Raw genomic sequence first — 27145 nt, 5'->3', positions numbered from 1 at the left:
TCTTTTACAAAACTTTCTTACAACACTAAGTTTTATTGAATCTGTTCAAATAACATTCCAGGTGATTTAAAAAAGATGACACTATCAGCAAATGTCTGCACTATGGTGTTCACTGAGTTTGCAAATACTCTTTGCATTCCTTTATACTGTAAGATTAAGGAAATGGCCTCAAAACCCTTTAGGTTCTTTTTCTCATAAAGAAAACTCAGAGCATGAAAAATATTTTTATCTGAGTAATCAGGAAAGTTACCAGCCCAGAGACTTCAGCTCAGCCAGCATTATGCACTAAGTATCTATAGTGTGATGAGGCACATTATTTGTTACATAGATCTAGAAATGGAAAAAGGTAAGAAATTCATGTGAATGAGAGAAGATATCCACTTTACACAAAAGCATAAACCACTCACATTCATCCAAACCACCAATATAGTAAGGACAACTCTATTTTCAGGGAACATGAGACACAGAACTGGATACTGAGGAGGAAATAGGCAAGGCCTTACGGTTAGTGGCTTTGAAATTGCTTTTGAAAAAGGCATTTAAGTAAGATTATGGGAACAGCTGAGAACAGGCAGTCAGATAAATGTAGAGAGATGTCTTTGGCTCTGAGGCAAGACTAAAAACACGTATTCAGTTTCCAGTCTTAGTGATGCTGTTAATAAACAATAGAAGGCGACAGTATGTTACCGTGTGTGTCCGCTTCGTTCCTACAGGTACGCACGGCCTAGAGCAAGAGGAAGCTCTTTGTGGAAAGCAACCTTGTGGGAGAGATAGATGAACAATGGTCTCCCTACCTTTTGGAAATTAACAGTTTAGTATGAGGTTAAACACTTATAACCAGAAGCAGAGCTGTCTGTTTATGCTCTAGAGCTAGGCGGTAATGTAATTTGGAGAAGAAAAGAGGCTCTGTGGGTGGCAAAGAATCAGTCTCTGCCAATGAAGGGGTGGGAGAAAGGCAGGTAAACAGATTATAGCACAATTATAATACAATGTGACAAATGTATTAAAAGTGTTAAGTGCCAGAAAGAGAGAAACTGAGGGAGACTTTGGAGAAGTAATATTTGGGTTGGATCTTAAAAGCTAAAATAGGCATTTTCCAGACAAAGGTGAAAACTAAATGTTAAGGCAGAGGTATGGAGAAAGCACGTTTGTGGGAGGCAGGAAAGTGAGTAGCGGGAGGAGACAAGGCAGGATGGGGAAGTTATGGCAGGCCTTGACCTTACTAGGAAGAGGAAAGATAGAACCATGTGTGTAATTTATCACCTGTACGAATACTTATTAAGTACCTACTGCAAAGCAGAAAGCATCCTCCAAGCTGGAGACACAATGGTAATAAAAGAGGCAGAACCTGTCTGCAGGAGGCTTACACGTTTGTGGAGAGATGGATGTTGATCAAATAGTGTTCGGGATGCTTGTGGGCCAGTAATAAAGAAACCGGTCCCCAGGATAAGCTTCCCCGAGGAGTGATTTTGAGCAGAGAGCAAAAGGAGCACGGGGAATGGGAAGACTAGGGCTTCAACATGGGCAGAGGCCCCCAAGATGAGCAGAAGAAAAAGCTTTGGAAGAAAGGAATTAAGTTGCCATCACTGGAGCAAGGAAAAAGGAGAAAGTGGGACAAGATGAGGCTGGAGAGGCAGCTACTCCAAGGACCCTGGCTTGCACCTGGGAGCCTTGGGGAAGAGGTTCACAAGAGCAGACCTGCGATATTAAGGGATGACACTAACTGAAGTGTAAACAGCAGGAGACGCATCGGCCAGAGCGGAAGCAGGGAAGCCAGCCGGGGGCTGCTGTGGGTGCCTCAGCAGGCAGGGGAAGCCGGAGCAGGGACTGGTTGGTGGCAGCAGAGTTTGTATGAACATCAAAAGACATGGTCAATTAAAGGTTAACTGTTAGCAGAAGTGGGAAGGAAAGGGAAGAGACTGCTTTCATACCAAGATGACTTTCAAGGAAGAATCCTTAGCACAGCTGAGTGAACACCACGACAGTGCACTAGGATCATCCTGCCTCCCTCTGGCAATCGGCTGCACTACTTATCTCATTACACGGAAGCCTAGCCATCATCCCACAAGTGGCTGGTCACTGAAGACTCCATGAAGCAAATACAGGCTGCTTCTCGTTTGTGGTTGTGCAATTAAATAAACCAAGTCAAAGGCAAATGACAAACTCAGAAAGATCACTGACAACATATAAAACATACAAAGCATTCATATCCTTAAGGAGCTCTTACAGACTAATAAAAATATGCACATTAAAACTAAGAACATTATAAAGGAGTTGCTGTGTGCTGACATGTATACCATCAGGATATCCCCTGAACCATTAGTTTACAAGAGTGAGCATATTAAATGCAACCTAAATGTCCCACCAATAAATCAGAGTATGGATATTTAATGGAATACTACACGGTCATTAAAAGTGGGGATGGGAACACTGAACGGCCAAAACAATTTTGAAAAACATTAAGAAAGTTGGAAGACTCACACTTCCTAATTTCAAAACGTAATACCAAGCTATGGTAATGAAAACAGTGTGGTACTGGCATAAAGACAGACATATGGAACAATGGATCAGAATAGAGAGCCCAGAAAGAAACCCTCATATTTACGATCAAAGATGTTCAATAAGGGAGCCAAGACCATTCAAAGGGGGAAAGGACAGACTTTCCAACAGATGGTGCTGGGACAACTAAATACCCATATGCAAAAGAATGAAGTTGGACCCTTTCCTTAAAATTAACTCAAGATGGATCAAAGACCTAATTAAAAGGAGTTAAATCTATAAAACTGTTAGAAGAAAAAATAGGAAAAGCTTCATGACACTGGATTCAGTAAAGATTTCTTGGATATAGTACCAAGCACAGGCAGCAAAATAATAGATAAATTGGCTACATCAAAATTTAAAACATTTCCACATCAAAGAACACTATCGAGAGTGAAAAGGCAACATACAGTGGGAGAAAATATTTGCAGATCATACACCTGATAAGGAATTAATATCCAGAATATATAAAAGAACTCCTACAACTCAAGAACAAAAGCAAACAACCCAATAAAAAAATGGGCCGAGAACACAAACAGACATTTCTCCAAAGAAGATACACAAATGGCCAATAGGCACATGAAAAGATGGTCAAAATCACGACAAATGCAGGAAACACAATTTGAAACCACAATAAGATACACCTTCCCATCTATTAGGATGGCTATTATCCAAACAACAGAAAACAAGTATTGGCAAGATTGTGGAGCAACTGGGACCCATTCTTGGTGAGAATGTAAAATGGTGTAATCACCAGAAAACAGGATGGTAGTCCCTCAAAAAAATAAATTAATTAATTAATTTAATTAAATTAAAATAAACCAGTACCATATGATCCAGCAATTCTAAGTATATACTCAAAGTATATACTCAAAGAAGCAGAGACTCAAAGAGATATCTGAAGACAAATATTCACAGCAGCATTATTCACAATAGCCAAATGGTAGAAATAACCCAACTACCCTATGACAGATGAACAAACAAAATGTGTGTGTGTGTGTGTGTGTGTGTGTGTGTGTGTGTGTGTGTGTGTGTGTATTATTCGGCTTTAAAAAGAAAGAAAATTCTTATAAATTCTATACCAGAGATGAACTTTGAGAACATTAAGCTAAGTGAAATAAGCCAGACACAAAAGGATAAATACTTCATGATTCCATTATATGAGGTACCTCAAGTAGTAAATTAGAAAGCAGAATAGTGGTTACCAGGGGCCAGGGAAGGGAGTATTGGGCAGGTACTGCTTAATGGGTAAAGAGTTCCAGTTTCGCACAGCAAAAAGTTCTGGAGATAGAGAGTGACAATGACTGCACAACAATGTGAATGTACTTAATGACACTAAATTGTACACTTGAAAATGGTTACAATGGCCAAGTTTATGTATAGTTTACCACATTAAAACAATTTAAAAAATGGTGATGTATAGGTTTTAAAGGAATTCTATATTATGTAAGGTGAAAAAAATAGGTTATGAAATTCTATGCATAGGGGCGCCTGGCTGGCTCAGTCAGTTAAGCGTGGGACTCTTGGTTTCAGTTCAGGTTGTGACTGCAAAGTCGTGGGATCGAACCCTACACTGGGCTCCACGCTCAGCACAAAGTCCACTGGGGAGTCTCTCTCCGCTCTCTACCCCTCCCCCACTCACGTGTGCACGCTTGCTCTCAAATAAATCTTTTTTTTTTTTTAAAGATTTAATTTATTTATTCGACAGAGATAGAGACAGCCAGCGAGAGAGGGAACACAGCAGGGGGAGTGGGAGAGGAAGAAGCAGGCTCACAGTGGAGGAGCCTGATGTGGGGCTCGATCCCATAACGCCGGGATCACGCCCTGAGCCGAAGGCAGATGCTTAACCACTCTGCCACCCAGGCGCCCCTCAAATAAATCTTTTAAAAAAATTTTTGTATGTACAGAAAGATCGCTTTTCTTGTTATAAATTCATTCATTCATTCATTCATTCATTCATTCATTCATTCATTCAAATAAAAACAAACTTCTTGCCCACATGAGCCCAAGAAAGACTTTGATTTTCATCTTGGGGTCAGAACAACACACAACACATCTTCCCCAACTGTGAGAGAGGCTGGGAAATTGAGTATTTAGCATTTTTCACTCAGTGGTAGAGGAAGCCAGGGGAAGGGCTAGTTGAGAATCAGTACTGACCATGCCACCTCCGCACCAGAAATGGAGGTCTGAGAACGTTCTCTGTCCTTCTCCTTTTGTACCAGTCAGAAAATGAGACTAGCCAGGTCTGCTGGGGTACAAAGGATACAAGGTCCTCTGGCTTTTCTCAAGCTTTATCCTACTACTAAGCAAAATACCAGAAAGCGTCATCTAATACAATATTGTTTGGACTGAAAATTCCATTTGTTTGAGGCTTTCAGTTAGGGTTAAATTAATCTGTCTGCCTACTTATCAGCTGTGCCCAGGTGAACACTGGAGATTAAGTATGCCTTCAAAGGGGGTTACGTAACACAATTCTTCTCCTAAGGGGGTGCTGCATTAGCATAACCTAGTTCACGGCTGTCCAGTGTTGCCCTCTGAGGATTAACACAAGGTTAACCTTATTTGTACCACAAAGAGTGTTATGAAACACTGATTTAAAGTTAAAAAAAAATTAAAAACACAACAATGGCAGAGTGGAAGGAACAGTGGGCTAGGAGTCAGAAGAGCTGGGTCTGGGGTCAGGTTCTGCCACCTGTCACCCAAGTACGGTTTCCTTCAACAAGTCACTGAATCCATGTATCCGGCACTGGGCTAAGTAAGGAGGAGGGGGGCCTGCGGGGGAAGATGCCAAATAAACAAGATCATCTCTGTCCTCAAAAAGATGATCTTTTATTTGGGTGAACCCTTAATCTTGTAGATCCTCGGCTTCATCACCTACAACTCAGACATCACCCTTCTCAAAGTGTTATTACGAAATAGGGAGGGATAGTTCAACTTCACTGCCCTTGATGTTTTGGGCCAGATAATGCCTTGTTGTGGGGGCCTTTTTGTGCATTGTAGGATATTTAGTGGCATCCCTGGCTTCTACTCCCTAGATGCCAGTAGCTCCCTGCCACCCCTCCCACTCGATGACAACCCAATGTCCCCTGGGACCCATCACGCCCAGGTGAGAACCTCTGAAATAGGATGACATATATGAAAGCATTTAAAAAAGCATAAAGCCCCAAATCAAGTCAGCATTAATGTAAACCTATTTGTAAGACTACTTGTCAAAAAAAATCCTTTAAAGTATTTACAGTTTCCTTAGGAATGTTTTATTTTCCATTTTTATATATTTTGCCTACCATTAAAAACCCTCCAGGGCTTTTTGGTTAATTTTCTTTACCCAAACAAAGCATCTTCATTAGAACATATTTTTTAAATGTATCACTGTACTAACATGACAGAGTCAAACATAATTGCCATCTCTACAAAGCAGAAATTTTATCCGAAATCAAAGTACTCGGTGCCTACCTTTTAAGGTCAAGGGACTGGATCTTGTGAATTCTGTATTTGATGGCCTGTGCTGTTTACGAACTTCCAAGTACTCCTTAACTCTTGAATCAATGGTTTCTCTTAAAAGTAAACAGACTTCCTAGAGTAAATTGAAAAATGAGATATAATTTTCTCATGTAATGCAATGCAAAAAGAGTCAACATCGTGCATATTAAAAAGTCAACACTGAACATTTCATTTTGTTTGTTTTACTTAGCTGTGAAAGCTGAAAAGAATGCTATCTGTGCTCAAGGGTAACATCCCAGGTTTAAGTTTGCTACTGAGGTTTGTTCAAAGCCATGATGTTGGCTTACTCTGTGGCCTGAGAAATTAATTTCATTTCCCTCTGCCTCACTTTCACATTTCTAAAAGGAGGATAAAAACAGTGAAGTGCCCCGTGTGGCCAGGCAACACTGGGGATGGCAGTCCCTCCCCCAAGGTTTTCAGTGGACTGTTGTCATGTGGGGATACAAGGGACAGGGTCATTAGCTCTTCCAATTCATTCAAATGGAGCCAGCCATGGTGATTTTTATTCGAATACTTCCCATTTTTCAAACTTGGTTCAAAACCTTTTTTAACCTAAACACCACCATTCATTAGTTTCTGGCCTCGGGTTTAGAAATCTACTGAAAAAAGGAACAGCACTGAGTGATGGGCCGAAGAGAGACCTGGAAACCAGTACTGTGATTTTCTTCCATGCTCTTGTTGATGATACTGTATATGCCCATTTGCCTTTGTGAAAACTGCACTATATCCACCGATTAATGGTGAAAATAATTTAACTTCTCATATTTCTCTAAAGTAGATTAATATTTATTAGGCAACAGAAACACATGGTTTTAATTCAATGTCAACATACCACACCACTAGCAAATTTCTGGAGCTATTGTTTTATGTATCAGTGTTACTTATGAAAAGAAAAACAAAACTCTTAAAGTCCACCACACAATAGGAAGAAACTGTCTACCAGAGACATGTAGCCAATGCAGGGAAAGGGGAAAATGGCACACAAATCTGAATTTCTTAACTTAGATTAAGAAACCAGTGTGTAAGGACTGATAATTCTGGTCCAAGTCCCAGCCTCTGCAGAAGGCTCAGAGTTGCCGAGGTCAACTCAAACCTGTTTCACTGGTTTCTTCAATGCCATCTCAGGTTGATCTCTTAGAATCTTCATACATTAAAACAAGAACAAAATTCTAAGCAGCCCTGCAGGGCAATGACCGCCAAACTTTTCTTTTCTTGCTAATACGTACACTCCTCAACAGTACTGCAAATCCTTGATTTAATTCACAAACATGATCTACATAAAATGTAAACACTGGTCTCCTCTCTCCTGCTCTCATTTTGCAGCCCAAAGATGCAGTGCCTTGTGGAATACAGAGATATCCGTTTACAGTTGAGCGTTTTGGCATTGTTCACACAACAGAAAGGCAGCCTTGCCTCATACTGTTGTTTTAACAATTAAAGAATTTTGCTTCACATGCAGGGTTCAACTATGACTGAGCTAGAAAATATGTGAAAGACATACATGGAAACAGAGATTGTTAAAATTTGGCCATAAATACCCTATAAGGCTAGAACTAAAAATAGTACGACAAAAATAAAACAAAGGCCCATACAACACAAACTTTCTCCCTATAGTTACGGGGCTTTCCTTCTATGAGTCAGGTTTGACGAATGGAAGGTAGACCATGTGCAGTGTGGTCAAGATACCCTAGGAACTGACCACACCACACTTAGCACAGCATTCTCTTCAGAACCAGAGCAATGCAAGAGAAGACAAATTCCCAGCTATCCCGGAGGGACACGTAAGAAGACCAAGCTGAAATCGGTGAGCAAGAGGACAGAGATACATACAGTACCTCTAGGCTAACGGGGGCTCACGCTTGCTTTCTCAAGTTCACAAATGAAACAGTTCAAGTTTGCCTGTTTGGGTACAAAGACTACTCGTGCTGGACTCAAAATAAACTTGGGTTTAATACATGCAATTAGTTCCTTTTTCTGAAAAGGAACTGGACATTCTTAAGACTTTCACTATATAAAGCGACTGCTAAAATGCAATCAAACTGATTGGTCATGAAATGATCTAATAATAAAAAAAGATGAAAGCACTGAAACACTGAACGCAGGCTAGAGTCATATCCTCTCCTTGACTAGCTTTTCTCCTTTCTCTGTTTCTCTCTCTCAGAGCAGTTTTAATGTCAGGGAACAAACTTGAAAGGAACAACTTCAAGTATAAGCAGCAGACCATCTGCTTTGCTTTGAGACGGAAGCTTGGCTTGCTGGCATAACTTGCCCTCTTTCAGCCAACCTGGACCTGCCAAGCTCTGCAGGTCCAATCGTGCACTGAGCACCTTTGCTAAGTCATGCCTTGCTGTCCGGACGTAGTACTAGGTGGAGCAGCAACAGCTGTGTGTGGCACCCTGGAAAAATCTTTCAGCTAGGAGGTGATTCACATATTCATAGCTTTATTTTAAAGCCTTCCAAATCAACTGACTCTTGGCAAAACTGACTACATATCGACAAGAAAGGGCTAAGGCTGAGGTGGTAGAGCTGGAAGAGAATGAAAGAAAAGGTGGGCCCAAAACAGTGGATTCTAGAATGCTGTTGATGTCAGTCAAGTCAGAAGACTTTTGGGGTGAGGTCCCCTCAGGTAAGCATTCGTCCCTTTGGGGAAACAGAGTGTTGGTAAGCCAAATTTGGAATTCCATGGAGCTGAGTTGTAGTAGGAGACGCTGGCTTACTAAATATTAAGTCCTGAAGAGGTAAATCCATTTATTAACCTGAACGATAAATCCCATTGTACCGAATCTTGTGCCTGCCTTCTCTCAGCCGTGGGCCACTAGATATCCAGTGCAATAGTGCCCAGCCAAGTCCTGATTATATTAGTACCTTGTGATTGAAAATGTCTTACTTACAAATTTTCTTTGAGGGAGTTTTTGTTTTCTAGTAGTCTTCTGAAGTTGACTAAATACAGTCACCATAATAAAGGTTTCTTGTTTTTTGTGTATTTTTTTTGCTTTGTTCTGTTGCCACTATTACTAGATTCTTCTCCACATGCTACCTTTCAATAAAACTTATTTTTATTCCTAGCTCTAAAAAGCTATTGTGCCAAGTACCGCAGACGACACAAAGTGCTGTAATTGTGAAAGTTACGTGAGAGCCACTGCCTCTCTATCACTCCCCCCGCCTTTTAGTGCAAGGACACAGAGAAGGAAGCAGAGCACGTGAGGAGAGCCAGATGCACTCGCCAACATTCTGCCACAGCAGCACTGGGGTGGGATCACGGACACTGAGAGCTCCAGTGACTCAAAGGCCTCTGGTGGAACTCTTTCATTTGCAGATAAGGAGACTGAGGCCCAGAGAGATCAAACCCCAGGCTCCCATCACATGACCATCCAGCCTTCTGCCTCCACTGACCACAGTGAGAGGGAATACAGTCAAACATCTCCACACTTGCCATCAAAGACTCCTGTTAATAAAAGTATGGTAGAAGACACAAATGTGGATGATGAGAATTTATGAATTAAATAAGAATTTGATTTCAAGGGGTGAAAGATCAGCCTTGTGTTCACCCCACGCCTGCTTCAGGGGCTCGGTCTGTCCTTTACAACCATGTAGATTAAAATCCCTGCTTTCCTAGAACCCTTATTTTACCTTCTTCTTCTGTTTTAATTATAATGAGCCTTTTCCCCCAAAACAAAAAGGTAGAAAATTTCTGGTTTAAATAATACAGCTTATGAAATATATAGATGGGTCTCTTTCTCAGGAAAAAAGAAGCAAGTATATGTCTGTCATTGGGAATATAACAACTGCTTCTCAAGGGTTAAATATCATTCAATATTTTTTGCCCACAAACGAAAATAAAAGCTGGAAAGAGTTACTATTTCTTCTAGCAGCAGCTACTTGCATTTAAACAGTGAAAAGTTTTGTGGTACCTCTTTCTTCTGTTCAGAAAACCAGCCGGTATCTTTGTTTGACCCTTGGGGCAGTATGTGAAGATCCACCAGGACAGCAAAATTCCCACACTAAAAAGACATTAATGGCAGAGTTAGCTCACACCCAGCAAACAATGAAAGAAAATCTCACAAATTCCGATGTGGTTGCTCATGATGAAATGGCAACAAAGTTCCCTAGTGGACAGAAACCTTCATATGGGGCAGGGCTACACGTCAAAACCTACTAGTTTTTGCAAGTTTAATATTTAGGGTAGAAATGCTAAGAAGAAATTTAATTTTAGTCATGAGAGTAAAGACAAAATATCTATCTCTGGGCCACGCCTTGACAGGGGATTGCTCAAGACATCCAGAGGCAGTTGGAAGACTATCAGACATTGAAAGAAGTCAAATAGGTCAGTCCTGGGTAGGCTCCAGAAAAGAAGGGTTCCGTGGATAGTCAGGGCAAGTCTTTCTTCTACGTAGGAAAGAACAGATACAAGCTATTGCATTTTTAGACAGACAGAAGGAATGGCTGGGAATAGAAATGGAAGTGAGGACAAACGAAAAAGAACTAAGGAGAGGAAGGTAGATGCTCAATGAGAGTTATCAAAAGTAAATTAGTTTTATTAAAATATGCTATAAAACTGTCCAAATCCTGCTTCCTGTTGCTGTACAGTAGGGTGGCCAATAACCATGTGTGGCTACTGAGCACACGAAATGCGGCTACTGTGATTGAGAAGCTGAATTTTAAACTGTATTTAACTTTAATTTAATTTAAACAGCCATATGTGGCTAGCCGCTCTGTGGCACAGCTATAGACCCTGTAAAATGCTGTAGCCTTATAAATCCTCATACCTTATGAGTAATTTCTGAAAATCTCTAGATAACTGTGGATGAGCTACCTCAGAAAGGAATCAAAGACCAAGACTGCAGGTTGGGGATGGTCTCTGAGGCCCAAAGAGTCAGTAATGGCCTGTAGGAAAATATCACTTCTGCACCTCTTTGGCTATTTTTTTTTTTCCTTTTTAAATTCTGTGCTATAATTCAATGGTGAAAGGAAAGTATTTTCAACTAATGACCTGAGAATACCAAACATAAATATGAAAAGAAAATAAAACTTGACACTTATATCGTACCATACACAAAAATTATTTTGAAATGGATAACAGACCCACACATAAAAACCAAAACTGTCTTGCCAAACTTAGAACAGAAAAAAAATTTTTCTTAGGACCCAGAAAGCACAAAATACAGAAGAAAAATATTAAATTGAACTCTGTCAAAATTGAAAACCTTTGCTCATTAATAAAATGAATATGTATGTCATAGGCTGAGAGAAAATATTCACAAACGTGTATCTGACACAAAGGACTGGCATCCAAAATAAAGAACTCCTACAAGTCAATATTAAAAAAACAAACAACCCAAGCTTGAATAGATACTTCGCAAGATAAACAAACAGCTAATAACACATGAAAAAGTGTTCAACATCAGTCATCAGACAAATGCAAATTAAAACACCAAGAGATACAACTCCGTACCTCTCAGAATGACTAAAATTAAAAAGACTGACACACCAAATGTTGGTAAGAATGTGGAGCAACCCAAACTTTCGTACGTTTCTAGTGGAAATGTAAAATGGTTCGACCACAGTGGCAAACGGCTGGTCAGTTTCCTATAGTTAAACATAACATTTAATTTACTGACTAAGCCAACAATTCCACCTTAGGTATTTACCAAGAGAGATAAAAACATGTGAACAGAAAGACTTGTATGCAAATGTTCATCGAAGTTTTAGTCATAATAGCTAAGACGGAAGACAACCCAAGTCTATCAACAGGAGAATAAACAAAGTGTGGACATTCACTCAGTGGAATGCTCCTCACAAAACTACTGATACACTCAACACGGGCTAATCTCCACCTTATGTTGAGCAAAAGAAGCCAGGCTAAAAGAATACATATTGTATGATTCCACTTATATAAAGTTCTAGAACAGCAAAACTAAATCTGTGGTCAAAGTAATCAGATAGCGGGACGCCTGGGTGGCTCAGTCAGTTAAGCGTCTGCCTTCGGGTCCTGGGATTGAGCCCCACATGGGGCTCCCTGCTCAGCGGGGAACATGCTTCTCCCTCTCCCTCCGCCCACCACTCCCCCTGCTTGTACTCTCTCTCTGTCAAATAAACAGATAAAAAATATTGAAAAAAAAAAACAAAAGCAATCAGATAGTGATTACCTAGGGAGGAACTGAGAACAGGCACAGAAGAACTTTGTGTGGTGATGGGAAGTAATGGGAATGTTCTGTATCTTGGTGGGTTATATGCTGAAGATCAGTTCATTTCAGCATATATAAATTATATATCACTAATAAATAATTTTTTAAAAGCTGTGTAAAAAACACATTTATATTTACTGACAGTTATACGAAATGTATCATGTCCCTGAAAACGTATGGGTATTTCGGAGAAGACCAAAGTGAAGTTCACCAGGTAAAAAAATCATGGAATATGGTGAAAGAAGGTCTCCTATGATGTCAAACAGTGTAGTGTAACCCACTGAACTGTGGTATACTGTGTAACAACCAGTATTTTAATTTAAAGAAAGAGAATCAAAGGGAATATTTGAATAGAATAAAAAATATCAGTAAGTCACATGGTAAGGTCAGGTCTTATTTTGTGAAACTTATATATGAGTATAATGAGTTATGATGTAAAGCCTATTTCTTACTGTGGATTTGTGGTCAAAACTGTTTGAAAACCATACTCGAGTACACTGTTATTTTAAAAGTTTCTTCACAATGCTGATTATAGATTTAACCTTTCAGGAGTATGCTGCCACCAGGTGGAGGTCATATGCCACAACTACAGGATCTTAGCCAGGGGTTATTAACCTTTTGTGTGCCATGGACCTCTTTGGGCAGCTGTGAAGTTGAAGATATCTGCTCAGAATGTTTTTAAATGCATGAAACACATTGCATAGGACTTAAAAAAAACACCAATTTGACTGAAGTATGATTATCCAAATTAAAAAAAATGCTGTGTATGATTTAGTAATGTATATACTTGTTTATTAGGCACTGGCTCTTCTCACAAGTGGTAGATCTAATAACCACCATAAATTCAAAGTAGAGATAAGCATAAATGATATCTTCAGATATGTGCTACAATTATAATATAATATGAAAAGAGCTATGATTCTAATGGTGATGTATATTGCAAATACTACTGTGTTTTAAATACTTAACTTATGGGGCACCTAGGTGGCTCAGTCAGTTCAGCGCCCAACTCTTGGTCATTACCTCAGGGTTGTGAGATCAAGCCCCATGTTGGGCTCCGCACTCAGCACAGAGTCTGCTTGAGGTTCTCTCCCTTTCCTTATGCCTCTCCCCACGCTTGCGCGGGTGTGCGCGCACACGCACCCTCTTTCTCTCTAAAATAAACAAATCTTTAAAATAAACAAATATTTAACTTATAATAAAAAATAAATTGATTAGAATTTGGTAAAATAAAACTAATTTTGTTCCCACCCAAGTTCAGTGACCCTCTGAATTCTATCTGTTGAGTCTCCACAGATGGCATAACAAGAGCCTCTCCAAAGCTATGGGATGTGCCTTACACACGTCTACTGGGCTTCCTGCAAGTGTTTAATCCTGACTCCTCAAACCAAGTTCTCTACAACCTCTTCTCCATTAGCAAAAATATCTTTTAAAATAGTCAAAAAAAAAAAAAGTGATGCTTGAACAATCTGAATTGATAGTATATAATGGTAGCTTTCTAAAGAATTAAATAGCAAGGTCCAATCTGGTATTTTCTCATCATTTCATAATTTTGATCACAAATAACCTAGTGCACATTTGATTATAAACAGACTGATGAGAACATTGTTGTTGTTGTTTTTTTTAATAAATCATGGAATCTTACTCTGGTGTTCAAAGTTTCCTGGATTTCAGCCAGACTCCCCAATCGGGCACGCGTGCAGTCCCCACCCCGCCCCCAATAGCAGGCTTCTCCCTCTTGCAGCCAGCAGTTCTGAGTTATCCAGCAAGAGCTCTCTCAAACTCCCACACTAAGCAACAGATTTTGCCTTTCTGAAGTTCCTTGCTCTCAAAGCTTTGCTCCCATGAGTGAACAAACGTTGTCGTGGGGTGAAGGGGGGGTCTTTTACTGCTGCCAGAAGCACAGCCTTCACTTCTCCTTAATTAGGAGGTCATTTCATCTCTCAGCAGATAAACTCTCCAGCTTTCTTCAAAAAGGAGGAACACACTAACCATCACTTCTTTCTTAGACCAGAGCTGCTCATTTTACACGGGCCAAGTTATCTCTTTAACAGACCAAAGGCTACTAGAAAAAGCTTCGCATCCCATGCCCTGGGTTGTGAGTCAACAGGCCAGGATCTGATCCAGCTTCTAGCCCCCTCCACCCAGAGGTTTCAGCCAAAAGCCTGGGAGTCAACCCTAACTCCTCGTTTTCCCTAACCCTCCACAATCAGTCACCAAGTCTCGTCAATTTTACTTCTTAAAGAGCTAAACACACCCCCGTCTCTTGTTCTGCAGTTCCTATCATCTCCCGCTTGGAATATTAGGGCTGCTTCTCTTGGTATCTCATGAACTCTCAATGCCCCTATCAGAGCAATCTCTTTTCTGCCCTCTGCTTCTAACGCACCTCAATGCTCCTGTGTTTAGTGAACTTTTATGCATCCTCAAACCTTAGCAAGGGCATGGACACCTTTGTGGAGCTTTTCTGAACAGTTTGTCACTTCCTCCTCTGGATCAGGCATATGCTTTACATGCTTATTTATTCCTGCACTAAACGGCTGGTCTATGTAGGGGCCATCCCTGCTAGGCTGTTAGCTCCTTGGTATAGACAGACAGGGTCCCAATCTCATTCGACTCTACACTGCAGCAATCGGCACAGGACCAGCTCACAAAATGTGCTTAATAGTGTGTGTGTGTGTGTGTGTGTGTGTGTGTGTGTATGTGTGTGTACAGACAGCTTTAATCTTGGCCTTGCCCTCCAGCATCCAGGCCACCACTGCTCTGCCTGAAGAGTCTTTCTCAAGGGGAAGGAAACAGGGCAAGTGCTTAATATTTAATAGGAGGAAGAAAGGAATGAATGAACGAAGACAGGATAAATGGGCTCTGAATTTTGGGCAAACCACAGCCTTATCTGCTAAGTGAGCGCGCTGAGCCCATTCTGGGGACAAGGCTGTTCCAACTCAGCCCAGGACACTGATGCATTATAGAACAACTTCCTCCCTCATCATTGTAGAGTGGCAACAACTACCCCATCACCAGTGGCAGCCATTTTCTATAGTTTGAAAAAAGAGAATTCGAGGATCCTACAATTACTTTGCCCTAAACTCACCGCCAAGGGTGGAAGAGCTTATCTTCTAATTTTACCTTATGTGTAAAATAAAGATGGAAATGCTAACATTTCTCATACATGTAGGTATCTCAGAAGCAGGCTCAGGCGGCGAGATCCGTGTATATTCCCTCTCTCTCTCTCTCTCTCTCTCTCTCATTCACTCGTTCCTTCAACACCTGCTGAGTTTCACAGGGGCACTGGCCAGAACTTGAGGCAGCAACAGAGCACTGCAGCTAAGTGTGACCACAGCATACACCCGAGGACCAGAGGTGGCCAGGCTGCAACTCTGCTGGGGGGAGGCTAGGGCTGAGGGGTATGACCTCTCAGACAAGTCCTGAGGAAGAGGGCAAGAGGTGGAGAAAGAAAAATAAACAGCACCCACACATGGAAAGAGGCTTGAACAGCTTGGTGTGCTCTGGGGTCAAAACAGTCCGGTGAGCAGAAACAGGGCAACGTCAGCAGATGAGGCCAATGGGTCAGGCCAAGGGGGAACAAGAAAAGCTGTAGGCTCTAGAGCTCTCTCCGGTAGGAGAGTGGTGTGTGCGCTGGCGGGGCGAAATCATGGAACCATGCGGACAGGTGTAAAGCCACCTCAAAAACCCAAATAAGAGACAATGGAAGGTGATGGGTGAAGACGAAGGGGCAGATTTCAGAGAAACTCAAAAGAGAAAGAAGAGGATGTGGCTGGGTGTAGGAGGAGGAAGAGCAAAGACGGTGCTCTAGGCACGTGAGTAGTGTCAACCATGCCCCTGGGGCTGTCCACAGGCAGCTCATCGAGATGGGTCTGTTCTGTCACTGGCATTTTATCCTCACCTGTCATCAAGGATTTAAGGCAGGTTTGATTAACAAGGCACAGACTAAAAACAGAGGAAATAAGAAAAACAAGAGTAGACACATAAAATGAAACCAATGGTAGGTCTGTACAACATTCTTACCATGGTCGTAGGTCTCTGCAACATTTGGCTCTGAGAATGAATCAGTACTGAGGATAATTTGACCATTCCTAAATATTAAATCTAGAAAAACATTTCTCCTGAAGGTTTTCATGAAAAAACAAAAACAAAAACAAAACGGCAATTCTCTTCCTGAAGTATCAACTTTACTAAAAGGCTTTAAGGAATGTATTAAATATTTTCATATCAAAATAAACTGCAATATGTTACAACGTGGAATTAAAGTCGCGTGATTTTTCAAGAAAAAGCACAGTGTACAGAGCACCTATGTTCTAGGCACTGTACTAATAAAGTTTACCTACAGTAGTCAATTTAATCCTCACCACTAGCCTATAAAAGACACAACTGCTACTCACATTCTATAGATAAGGAAGTGGAATCTGAGAAGGTAAGGACTGGTCCAGTATGACACAGTGAGTAAATGACAGACCCAGATCAAACCCCAATCTCTTAGACTCCAAAGCCCACTGCCATACATTACTTCGAAAGACTCGCTTCCAGCAGCCATGTGGAGCCACATTTAAGGCTGCCTAGCCCGGACCTACCCCACTGCACCTGTTCCCTCTGGGGTGAGTGTTGGCAGCTGTGTCTAGCCATTAGTGCCAGGGGACTGAACCAACGACTCTGCCCGGAGTCACTCAGCATCCTTCCCTGAGCAGAGTGACTTACTCCATCCTGGGAGCGAGGCACTAAGGGTTCAGATGCTGAAGCTGCTGGTGTGGGATTCCCTCTTGGGTAAGAGGGCAGGGTAGTGGCAAAACCCTACTGCAGAAGGACTGGGGCGGGAGGGCTAGTTTGGTAGAAGCAGGAGGAAAAGGGGAAGGGAAAGAATGCAGAAGAGCACTAGGGCAGTAAATCACACTGAAGGTGGGGCGGGGTGGGGGGAGGGGAGAGGCACAGTGGTCCCCGGACAGTAACAATCCTTACCTGGAGTTAAAGCAGAAGAAAAGCTGACACAAATCTTTTGTCGATTTAACCCCCTTAGCCTGCTCCTTATTACAATACTCGCCCAAGGAATCCAAGCTCAATCAAGAAAAGCAAGCAGCATACCTTTAGGATGGCATATACAATATAAAACAGCAGACAGGTCAGGAGAGGAGAGAAAAAAGAGTCATTCCGCTGGAATACACTGTTCCCTTAATCTAAATGCAAAAACTCAAGGGTGAACAAATTGGCAAGAACAAGAGTTAAGATTCACTGAGCATTTATTGTGTGCCAGATACTGTGTGAAGCCGTCTCTGTACATTATTGCATTTGACTCTCATGACAACCCAGAGAGTCATAAACGATTACCAGTCAGTGTTCTGGAAACATTGAGAAATTGAAGAGCTCTGCTCTCTTTCACTTTTAGAAGATCCCTGGTGATCATGGCTAGGTTTTGTTTGGTGTGGTGCCTTGCCAACCTGGCAATACTTGTCAGGCCAGGTGGAAGGAACACTATAACCTTAGTAACAGAATGAGACACAGCCTGAATTCAAGATCATAGCACACAGAGAAAGCCTGGAGAAAGCCCTTTGATGACAAAAAGAAGAAGGGTCTCACACAGGAAGTCCAAGGCCACAAATCTCTTCTGATGATGCCCCAGTTTCGGAGGGGTGTGCCACCTCCCTTCTCGGGGTGTCAGTTTCCCTCTGTGTAAAAGGAGGGGCCACAACTCGATCTCCCTCAAGGTGCCTTCCACTTTAAGTTCCCACCTCCTGGTGGTGTTTCAGTTTACCATAATTGTTTGAATTCTATTTGCACACATTTGCCCCAATGTATAGGTTACGAAAGAGCCACACTGCATCTGGCGCATTGTCTCGTCCTACGTCAGTTCACCATGGGCCACGCAAGCGCAATAGGAAAAATCTTAGCAACCAACGAGTCCTTCCCCTGAGCATTCTCTGACACCTTTCAGGAAGGAATAAGCTCCTGTTTGCTGCCACAGCACTTTATTCATGATTCCGTTGTGGAATCACCACAGGCTGTAAACACATGGCGGCATCCACCCATCTCCCATGGGCTGCCTTTGGGGAGGAGCTGCCTTCTGTTACCCTTGGCCTGTCACTGCCTCCAACTGGGCTTGGCACAGAGAGGACAGTGAAGACAGTTTGTTAAATGAATTTAAAAAATATATCAATGATAAAAATTACTTAAACATCTGCCTTGTTCTCTGTCTAGGAGGGATTACCTTCCTCTTACCTGCACCCTGTCCTCAGAATAAGAAACACCACAGAATCAGTCTCATGGCTTGCAACTAAGGTTCCCTTATTTATGAACAGAATAGTGTCACCCCAGGAAAGTGTCACCCCAGGAAAGTGTCACCCCAGAAGCCCAGGAAACAGGCTGCAATGCCCACTCCTCCATGCCACACAGTTATTTTCCCACCTTCCAATCAGGCAAAACCCTGGTGGACTGTGTGAATTCAAACCCCATAAAGGGAACATGTGTGGGGCCTTCCTTGGTTGCAAACAGATGACTAGTCCTTTGAGCTCAACTTTTACGGGCTGAAAGGGATGCAGGGGAGGAGGTGACTTGTCTCAGGTGAAAAGGAATCAGAAGGGGAAGGAGTTTCTCTCTCCTGTTCGGTGTCTGTTGTGGGACTTCTGGCTATAGGTCAGGGATGTACACCTTTCCAGTCACTTGTTTGTTTTTGTTAACAGATTTATTGTTACATGGGGAAAGACTCTACATGGGTAAGAACCAAGTCACAAAGGAATGAGAAAAAACACGGAGAAGCAGAGCTAATGGGTTTGATGACAAGGAGGAAAAAATTGAGTAAGAGGCTGATGTCTTTCAGTAAATTGCCTCTGTTCTCCTACTGAGAAAGAGTTTGGGGGTTTGGGCCTCGAGTGCTCATATAGTGGCTCACAGTCTTCCTGGGTAAGACTTGGGAAGGGACGTAAAGCTCTGCTGGGAATAAAGCAAAGGCCAGCTAAAGTGGTAGATATTATAAAGCGATGCTTAAATTTAACAGACGCCACTGGAACCTTTAAGTAGCACTCAGGGCTGAATCACAGACTCTAAAACCCACCGTGGCAGGAACAGTACTGTTAGGCATAAGCCTTCAGCCACTCCTTTTGAAAGATAAGGACTGACTTCATTCCTTCAGACACCTTCCCTGACGATTTTCAAGGAATTCTTCGTTCACACATCACCGGCAGGCCGCCATTCCTCAGGGGACTGGCCTGTGGTGTGCGCAGAGCGTGTGCAGCAACGGGGAGCACAATGACTTGGGGAGGAGGCCAGACCTGACTTTAAACCCCTGCCCTGCACCTCAATTCTCCCAGACCAGAGGAAGCGCCTGCAATGGGAAACGGGGACGGCGAGGAACACACCTCATGGCGGTGTCCGAACATGAAATGAGGGCACGCAGGTGCAAAGCTCCTGCACGGCGCCAGCCACACAAAGAGCTCAATGGGTCGTTCTGGGGTTTTTCCCCCCTCCCAAGGTAGAATTTGCTTCCAATTCCAGGGCATATTAAATGAACTCTGAATTGTCAGTTCCATAAGATTTACAAACAGATAGGGCACAGGTTTCCACCTATTCCTACTAAGAGCTAATAAATGCCTCATAACTCTTTCGTTCCATTTTACTCTGGCCACACACTGCCTCTGAGAAGAACAACAGATGGCTTGTAATCACAGCAGATTACAGAGTAAAAATATGAACACTCCGCTCCCATATTTCTGCAACAGAGAATGTGAAATGAAAAGATAACCTGAAAGAAATTATTATGTGCCTGCCTATAGGGAACTTGTCTTGAGAGAGTCTTAAGTGGCTAGAAAAACACGCAACATTCATAGTTAGCAACAGTTAAGACTGTCAGGAGTGTGTTCAGGACCAACTACGGCCAACCACTTAGCAATCTGAAAATGGAATTTGATAAACAGGGGTGTTAGTCCCCACAAATTCCCCTCAAAACTTTAACCAGCATATGTGTTATCAAGAAACTTTGGAATGTGGGTTTGATTTTAAACTCTCTAAAAATTAACATCTTAGAAAATATTATTTCATATCCCTGGAGAATCTTGGTTCTTCAACATCAAGAAGAATAAAAGCAGTGCAGCCTATGAGTTAAAGAAATTTATGACCAATTATAAATGAATCCGAATGAAAAAAAAAAAACCTCTAAATATTCCTCTAGTGATCAATGCCTAGAATTCGTGGATTGTTCTAAAGGGTGGTCAATCTTGGAGGGAAATTTCTTGAAATTTCTTGCATGATCAAGTTTAAGAACCACTGAAAGGGAGACACAAGATAGATGGCACAATTTCCTGACTTCCTTGGTATGGGGGAAACAGAGTGTTTGATGAATACTCTGGGAATCTGGGTGACCTAGAGGAATTCTGTTTATTTGGTTAAATGTAAAATAATTTAAGGAATCCTCCACATCAGTATGTTTTCTCTGGAATCCTCTCATCTACTTTCAAATACAACAAAGGACTTGCCAGATAAAGCTACGACAGGCACTCTCTGTTCAATCTAGTTGTCATTTAACTTTTTGTGGAGTATTAATATTGTGTACATATTGTTGATAAAAGGGGCTAAGTTTGCTCTTCTAAACTGGGCCAGGGTAAGTAGTGCTTCTGAAGGCAACTTAAAGAGGCCAAAGATGAGGCTACATGTAACCTTTACAGGAGGGTACAAAAAACTCAAGCATATGGCTGCAAACCAAAACACAAGCTCAGAGTGAGGACTTCCTGAGACCTATGGCACATGAAAAGTTTCCACTTCAGCACGGCTCAAGCTTACCAGAGCTTCAGAGAGACCCAGCCAAGTCAAGTGCAAACCTCATCTCTGCCTGTGGCCATAGTTATTCTCCTGGTTCTGCCAGTTCAGGAAAGCAATCTGTGTGCACAATCTTAAGGATATTAACCCACTGAAGCCTAGATAGAGAGCCCTGGCTCTCAAAGTACCAGCAGCATCAGAATCTCCTGGAGCTTGTCTGCTATGCAAATTCAGACCTACCCAATCAGGAATTTTAGGGATACCCTGTGTTTTAACAAGTTTTCCAGGTGATTCTGGTGCATGATCAAGTTTAAGAACCACTGCTGTAGGCCACTGTGTCTCCTTGAAAACCATTTACGGCATTCTCAGTACGATACAGGAAATTTTGGGAGGTTACAATTAAAAAGGAAGAAAAAAAAATCTCATCGGGTTTCATCAACTAAAATTATGGAAGGTGGCAACACACCAGAACTGTGAAAATATTACAATTCTAAAACTCACAAGCAAAGAACATCACAATTTTATCACAATGATAAAATAATTCCTTTAGAGTTTTAAGAAACTCAAATTATGATTTTTCCTTAAAAAGAAAGCATAGAAACCCTTTAGAGGTGAAAGTGATATGCAGCCAGGGCTGAGAACCACAGATACAATAATGTCTTGCTGAGAACCTTAAAAACTCAGCTCTGGCTTAGGATGATAAAGATGGTGATAGAAATCCACTGGAAAACATGACCTATATGCCAGATTGAGATCGAGCCTTCAGCAGAAATACAAAGAAAGGAGGTTGTAAGCCCCACACAGACAGGAAGGTGATATAGTGGCACTTTCGTCCTTTAAGTGAAGTCAGATCACTGGATTGGAGGGAAGCTGTCCCAGGGCAGGAGATGGGCGCTGTACATGGCTCGGCCACAGAGATGATGAGGGGTCACTGCAGTTGCAATGAGATCCTAGAGGGAGCAAATGACATTGCAATTTGCAAAAGGGGGAGAAAGATCTGGCAACTCTAAACTTAATCCCTAACAGATTAGAGGGGATCTGGAAGAAAACCCAAGGTATGAAAAACTAACTTCATTCTGCCCTTTAACAAGGTTCCCTGACTGCAATGACTGCTGAAATGTGGCTGACAAAGCAGGTGTGAACCTCAGCCAGGAATGAGGCAGTGTCCCATGATCTCCTTTTGCCTGAACCACTGCACCAAAACAGCTTCTGTTAAGATTACCAATGGCCTTCATGTAGCCAAGTACAATGGTCAGTTCTTGGTCCTCATGTTATGTGACCTCTCAGTGCCATCTAAGAAAGTGGTTCTTCCATGTGCCCCTGGAAACCCTCACCTCTTTCCCGGTTCTCCTCCCTCTTCCCTGGCCACTATTTCTCGGTCTTCTCTGTTGGCTCATCCCCATCACATTAAATCTAAATTGACCAGCACTCAGTCCTTAGACCTCTCCCGTCTCCACCTACACCCTCATCAGTGTCCAGGTTTCAGTTCACATGCTGATGACTCCTAGCGTTCCTGCTCCAGCCCGGACCTCCCCCGAGCCCCACATATATACACTCGACATCAAACAGGCATCTACAACCTAACAAGTTCAAAACCAAACTATTGATATTTTACCCTCAACCCCACTCCCACCAGGTGTTGCTAAGCTGGCTTGGTAAATGGCTACTCTTCAGTTGTTCAGGTCCAAAACTGTAGAGTCATCTTTAATGCTGCTCTTCTTTCATAGTCTACACCTAATCTATTAACAAAACTGTTAACAGTTCTACTTCCAAAAGGGCCTTCCTGGGACACAGAAGGAGCTCAATAAATATTAATGAATGAATCTCTGAATGAACAAACAGATGCTGGTGAAGAAAAACCAGAAAAATAGAGGTGGAAGAAACAATGATTAGGTGGATTCATAACTAGTTCAACAGCCATAACCACAGGAGCCATGAATGGCTATAGAAAAACATGGAAGGGGATGATAAAGAGCTTTTGCCTTGACCTTGGTCTTAGTCCACATTCTTGGCAGTGACATGGAAGAAGGTGTGAAGATACAGTGTCAACAAAAAAGGTGGATAATATTGTATAGGATGGAATAGTGAATATTTGGGGTAGCAAAAATGACCTACCCCCCCAAAAAAAAAACCACCCCAAAACAAAACTGGATCTGTGACTCAGAGACACTCAAAATCAGGGTATGAGGATGAGTTAAAGAAAGTAGTTAGATCAATCTAACTAAATGAAATTTAACAAGGATATATGTAAGGGCCAACCTCTGGCTCCAAAATACCAACCGTCCAAGCACAGAGGTACTCTTAACAAGAGTCAGCACTATGAGCGGGCAGCATAATGCTGTGGCAGCCAATGATGGCATTTTCATTTTACGTTCCTTTAACAGGAGCAGCTAGAGGAAACATTATGATGGCTATGCTTTATGCATTTAGTGTCCAATTAGTTTCAATATACATATTGAGACAAGCTGTATTAGAATAAGAACGACACTTAAAATCATATTATAAGGATCAACTGAAGAAGGCCGAATGATTCACCTTTTTAAAAAGAAGAAAAAACCAGGATGAAATAATATTAACAGGACTTTCTTTTTTTAAGATTTTATTTATTTATCCGACAGAGAGAGAGCAAGCACACAAGAAGGGGGAGCAGCAGAGAAAGAGGGAGAAGCAGGCTTCCTGCTGAGCTAGGAGCCCTATGTGGGGCTCAATCCCAGGACCCTGGGATCATGACCTGAGCTGAAAGCAGACGCTTAACCGACTGAGCCACCCAGGTGCCCCTTAATAGGACTTCTAAAGGTAGAAAAATAATTCTTTTAGTTCTTCAGTAAAGGCCTTACAAAATAGAGAACCAGGTAAGAGCTGAGAAACCACATAAGCAAGACTTTCCGAGGGGAAAATGATACGCCATGGGAGGAGGTGTGCTCACCACCCAACCCAGGAGATCAAAGCATAAAGCACATGATAACGGATAACTGCATAAACTGTTATCACAGGTCACTGGTCTAATTGTGAGGAGTGATGAAAATCACAGAGGAAAAGATGTGCTACTGACTTGCTCCATTTTATCAATTAGCCACTTAAATCATCCAAAGTACCACTGGTTACAGTTTGGAGTTTTTTAGTGTACCCCTAAAGATATGGGCTTACTGACCTCAAGAGCCAGAGAACTCATCTTCTTAAGAGACACTTTAACAGGGATGCTTGGGTGGCTCAGTTGGCTAAGTGTTTGCCTTCAGCTCAGGTCATGATCCCAGGGTCCTGGGATTGAGCCCCACTTAGGGCTCCTTGCTCAGAGGGGAGCCTGCTTCTCCCTCTGCCTGCCAGTCCCCTTACCTGTGCTCTCTCTCTCTCCCCCCTGACAAATCGATAAATTAAATCTTTAAAAAAAGAGGGGTGCCTGGGTGGCACAGCGGTTAAGCGTCTGCCTTCGGCTCAGGGCGTGATCCCAGTGATCTGGGATCGAGCCCCACATCAGGCTCTTCTGCTCTGAGCCTGCTTCTTCCTCTCCCACTCCCCCTGCTTGTGTTCCCTCTCTCGCTGGCTGTCTCTATCTCTGTCGAATAAATAAATAAAATCTTTAAAAAAAAAAATCTTTAAAAAAAGAGAGAGAGAGAGAGACACCTTAACAAAGAAAGCTTGGACTTTAGAATCAGGCAGATGAGTGTCCCAACAACGGCTGCCCCTTCTACGGTTGTATGATCTGGGCAAGGTTTTTCAGCCTCTGCGTCTTCATCCCCTTGTCTGTAAAATGGGGTTCGGTTCCCACAGAGATGTTGTCAGGATTAAATTCAAGGAGAAGAAAATAGAGTACCATGACAAACAGTAGTTAATGAATAAATTGGGAGTAGTTAACAAATAATGATACCTTGTTCTTGGTGTCAGTATCCCAACAACTGAGGGTCACAAAACTGACCAACACTGCCCAAAAACTTTCTTTGGTGACTGAATTTTTTTTTTATTTTATTTTTAACATGCTTTTCTAATTGAGCCAGCCAGGCACCCCAGAAATGTTCTTTATGCTGTCTGATACCTTAAGTCACAAGCCATAAGAAGGCCTGAAATGAGGCTAGTGCCAATTTTGAATTTTATTTCATTCTAATTAATTTAATTGGTTTATTTGCGATTAATTTATTATCTTGGATAGCTGCAGGTAAGCTAGTGACTACCATATTGAGCAGCATAGATACTTTCCTAAAGTGACTCCTAGGTCAGAAATCCTGGTTCTATTACTTTAGTGAGAGAATAAAACCAAAAGAGCAAACAACATCGGGAACCCCATACTAGGAAGTGCCCAGTGATGCAAGGGGATTCCCAACCTGAAGGGAATTCCAGAAGCCTCCTCAGGACAGCATGTGAGGGAATGATAGGGACTAACCTGGGAAATTCTATGAACTTTACCAAGGATGGTGCTGATCCAATAGAACTGTTTTATGTAAAGGTGTTTTCCTCATAAACAGAAAATGAAGCAATAAAAACTGTTACCGCCAATTAGAGGATTAAGAAGTTTAAGTTTCCCTTCACCTCTCACCCCTTTCACTGTGACCCTGCTTTATCCAATCAGGGAACAAGATTCAAGGAGAATTCTTAAAATTATTACTGCAGCCACAATAATCATTCCTAATCCCATGGCTTTCGCCAAGAATGAACCTTTTAAGTGTGGTGCTGAATTTCCCTTCCTACTCTGCTCTGCTTCTCAGAGCTCAGGACACAATCCCCTAACTACTCTCATCACTACTTCATCAAGTTTCTACAAAATGAGCAAGAGTTCAAAGGGAATTTTCAACCAATTCATGCCTAAGGCAGGAAATTGAAATACCAAGTGGAATAGAAGAATGTTAGACAAACACAGGCGAGGTCCGCTGGTGAGAGCCCGAGTTTTTTCTCCCCCTGACCCATTTTTAAAGAACTACAAAGAGGAATAAAGGGAGGTGGTTAATTGGTCACAGGACTTGTTTAGAGCCACCTCTACTTTCCTTTTCTAATTGACTGCTGGGAATAACACCCTCTTCAAGGACTGCTCAGAGGGGAAACGTGCTGGGACAGGAGACCCACTGATGAAATGGCTTCAGAAGCTGAAGATCATTAATTAAGAATATTGAGAGTGAGGTTGAAAGCTTCTCTGGAACAAGTGGGAGGCACAACTCGGTATCAGCTGCGACCTACACATTAGCAATTAAGCCTTGTGAAGGCTCTCAGTGGAAAGTTACAGCTCCCAGGCATTCCTCCTTGGATGAGTGAAGAGTCTCCTGAGGCAACTGAACCCTGAAGACAGTAGCACTGACTCTACAGTAGTATTTCCAACATCCACTATTATATACATATCCTTGATTCTCAGGATTCGGTGTCTTCCAAGCACCATTACCCACTGCCTGAAATACTGTCTCTTAAACCTGAGCGTGCATCAGATTCACCAGGAGGGTGCGTCACAAACGCCGATTGCAAAGGCTCACCCCCAGAGTCTTCTGATTTCATAGGCTTGAGGTGGGGCCAAGAATTTGCATTTCTAACCTACTCACGGGGGTGAGGGAGATGCTAATGCTGCTGGGCCGGAGACCACACCTTGAGAATCACTGGCCTAGAAATAGGGGTTTGCAACCCTGGCAGTGCCTTATGATCACTTGGGGAATTTTTAAAGATTATGTCCAAATTCTACCCCAGACCAATTAATTAGATTCTCTTGAGATGGGGCCTGGGTACCAGTATATTTTAAAAACTCCCGATTTGATGTGATATGCTAACTAGGTTGAGAACCACTGCAGAAAAGAGTGGTTCAAACTATTTAAATCTGGAGATTACACACACTCTTACAAACTGGAGATAGGGAGGCAGACCCTGGCATCTGCTTGTTTCCACTTACCCTTAGTGCTGATATTTCACTGGTCATTTTTACCCCCACAAACAAAAGTATAATAATCCTCCTTGTACCAGCAAACCACACATTTTCATTCTCTTTCTCTCTCTCTTTCTCATTCTCTCCGTCCAAGAATTCTCTGAAGATTTACGAATTACAGCAACTGAAGATCTATGAACACTGGTTAAGTCTGCTAATCCCCTGAAAATATTGTGGGTAATGAATGAATAAATTTTGAAATGAGAACCCTACAACGAGATGAATAGCACATAATGATTCTTCATTCAAAATCACCTAACATCTTCCTTCCTTCAATCTC

The 27145-nt window shown here is 42.0% G+C and overlaps 1 protein-coding gene across 1 annotated transcript in view; it reads right to left on the bottom strand.

Annotated features, from left to right (window-relative positions):
* SLX4IP (SLX4 interacting protein) overlaps positions 1–27145 on the bottom strand; it is a 186635-nt gene that overhangs the window by 57462 nt on the left and 102028 nt on the right. Inside the window, exons 3-4 of the mRNA XM_045809037.2 lie at positions 9951–10040; positions 5992–6112 (exon numbers count right to left, since the gene is read on the bottom strand). Of these exons, the coding sequence (XP_045664993.2) occupies positions 5992–6112; positions 9951–10040 (211 nt within the window). The remainder of the gene's footprint in view (positions 1–5991; positions 6113–9950; positions 10041–27145) is intronic.

Source organism: Ursus americanus, chromosome 22, assembly GCF_024610735.1.
Source record: "Ursus americanus isolate L20-20 chromosome 22, mUrsAme1.1.p, whole genome shotgun sequence".
Lineage (NCBI taxonomy): Eukaryota > Metazoa > Chordata > Mammalia > Carnivora > Ursidae > Ursus > Ursus americanus.
This window is presented reverse-complemented; position numbering and strand designations above follow the sequence as displayed.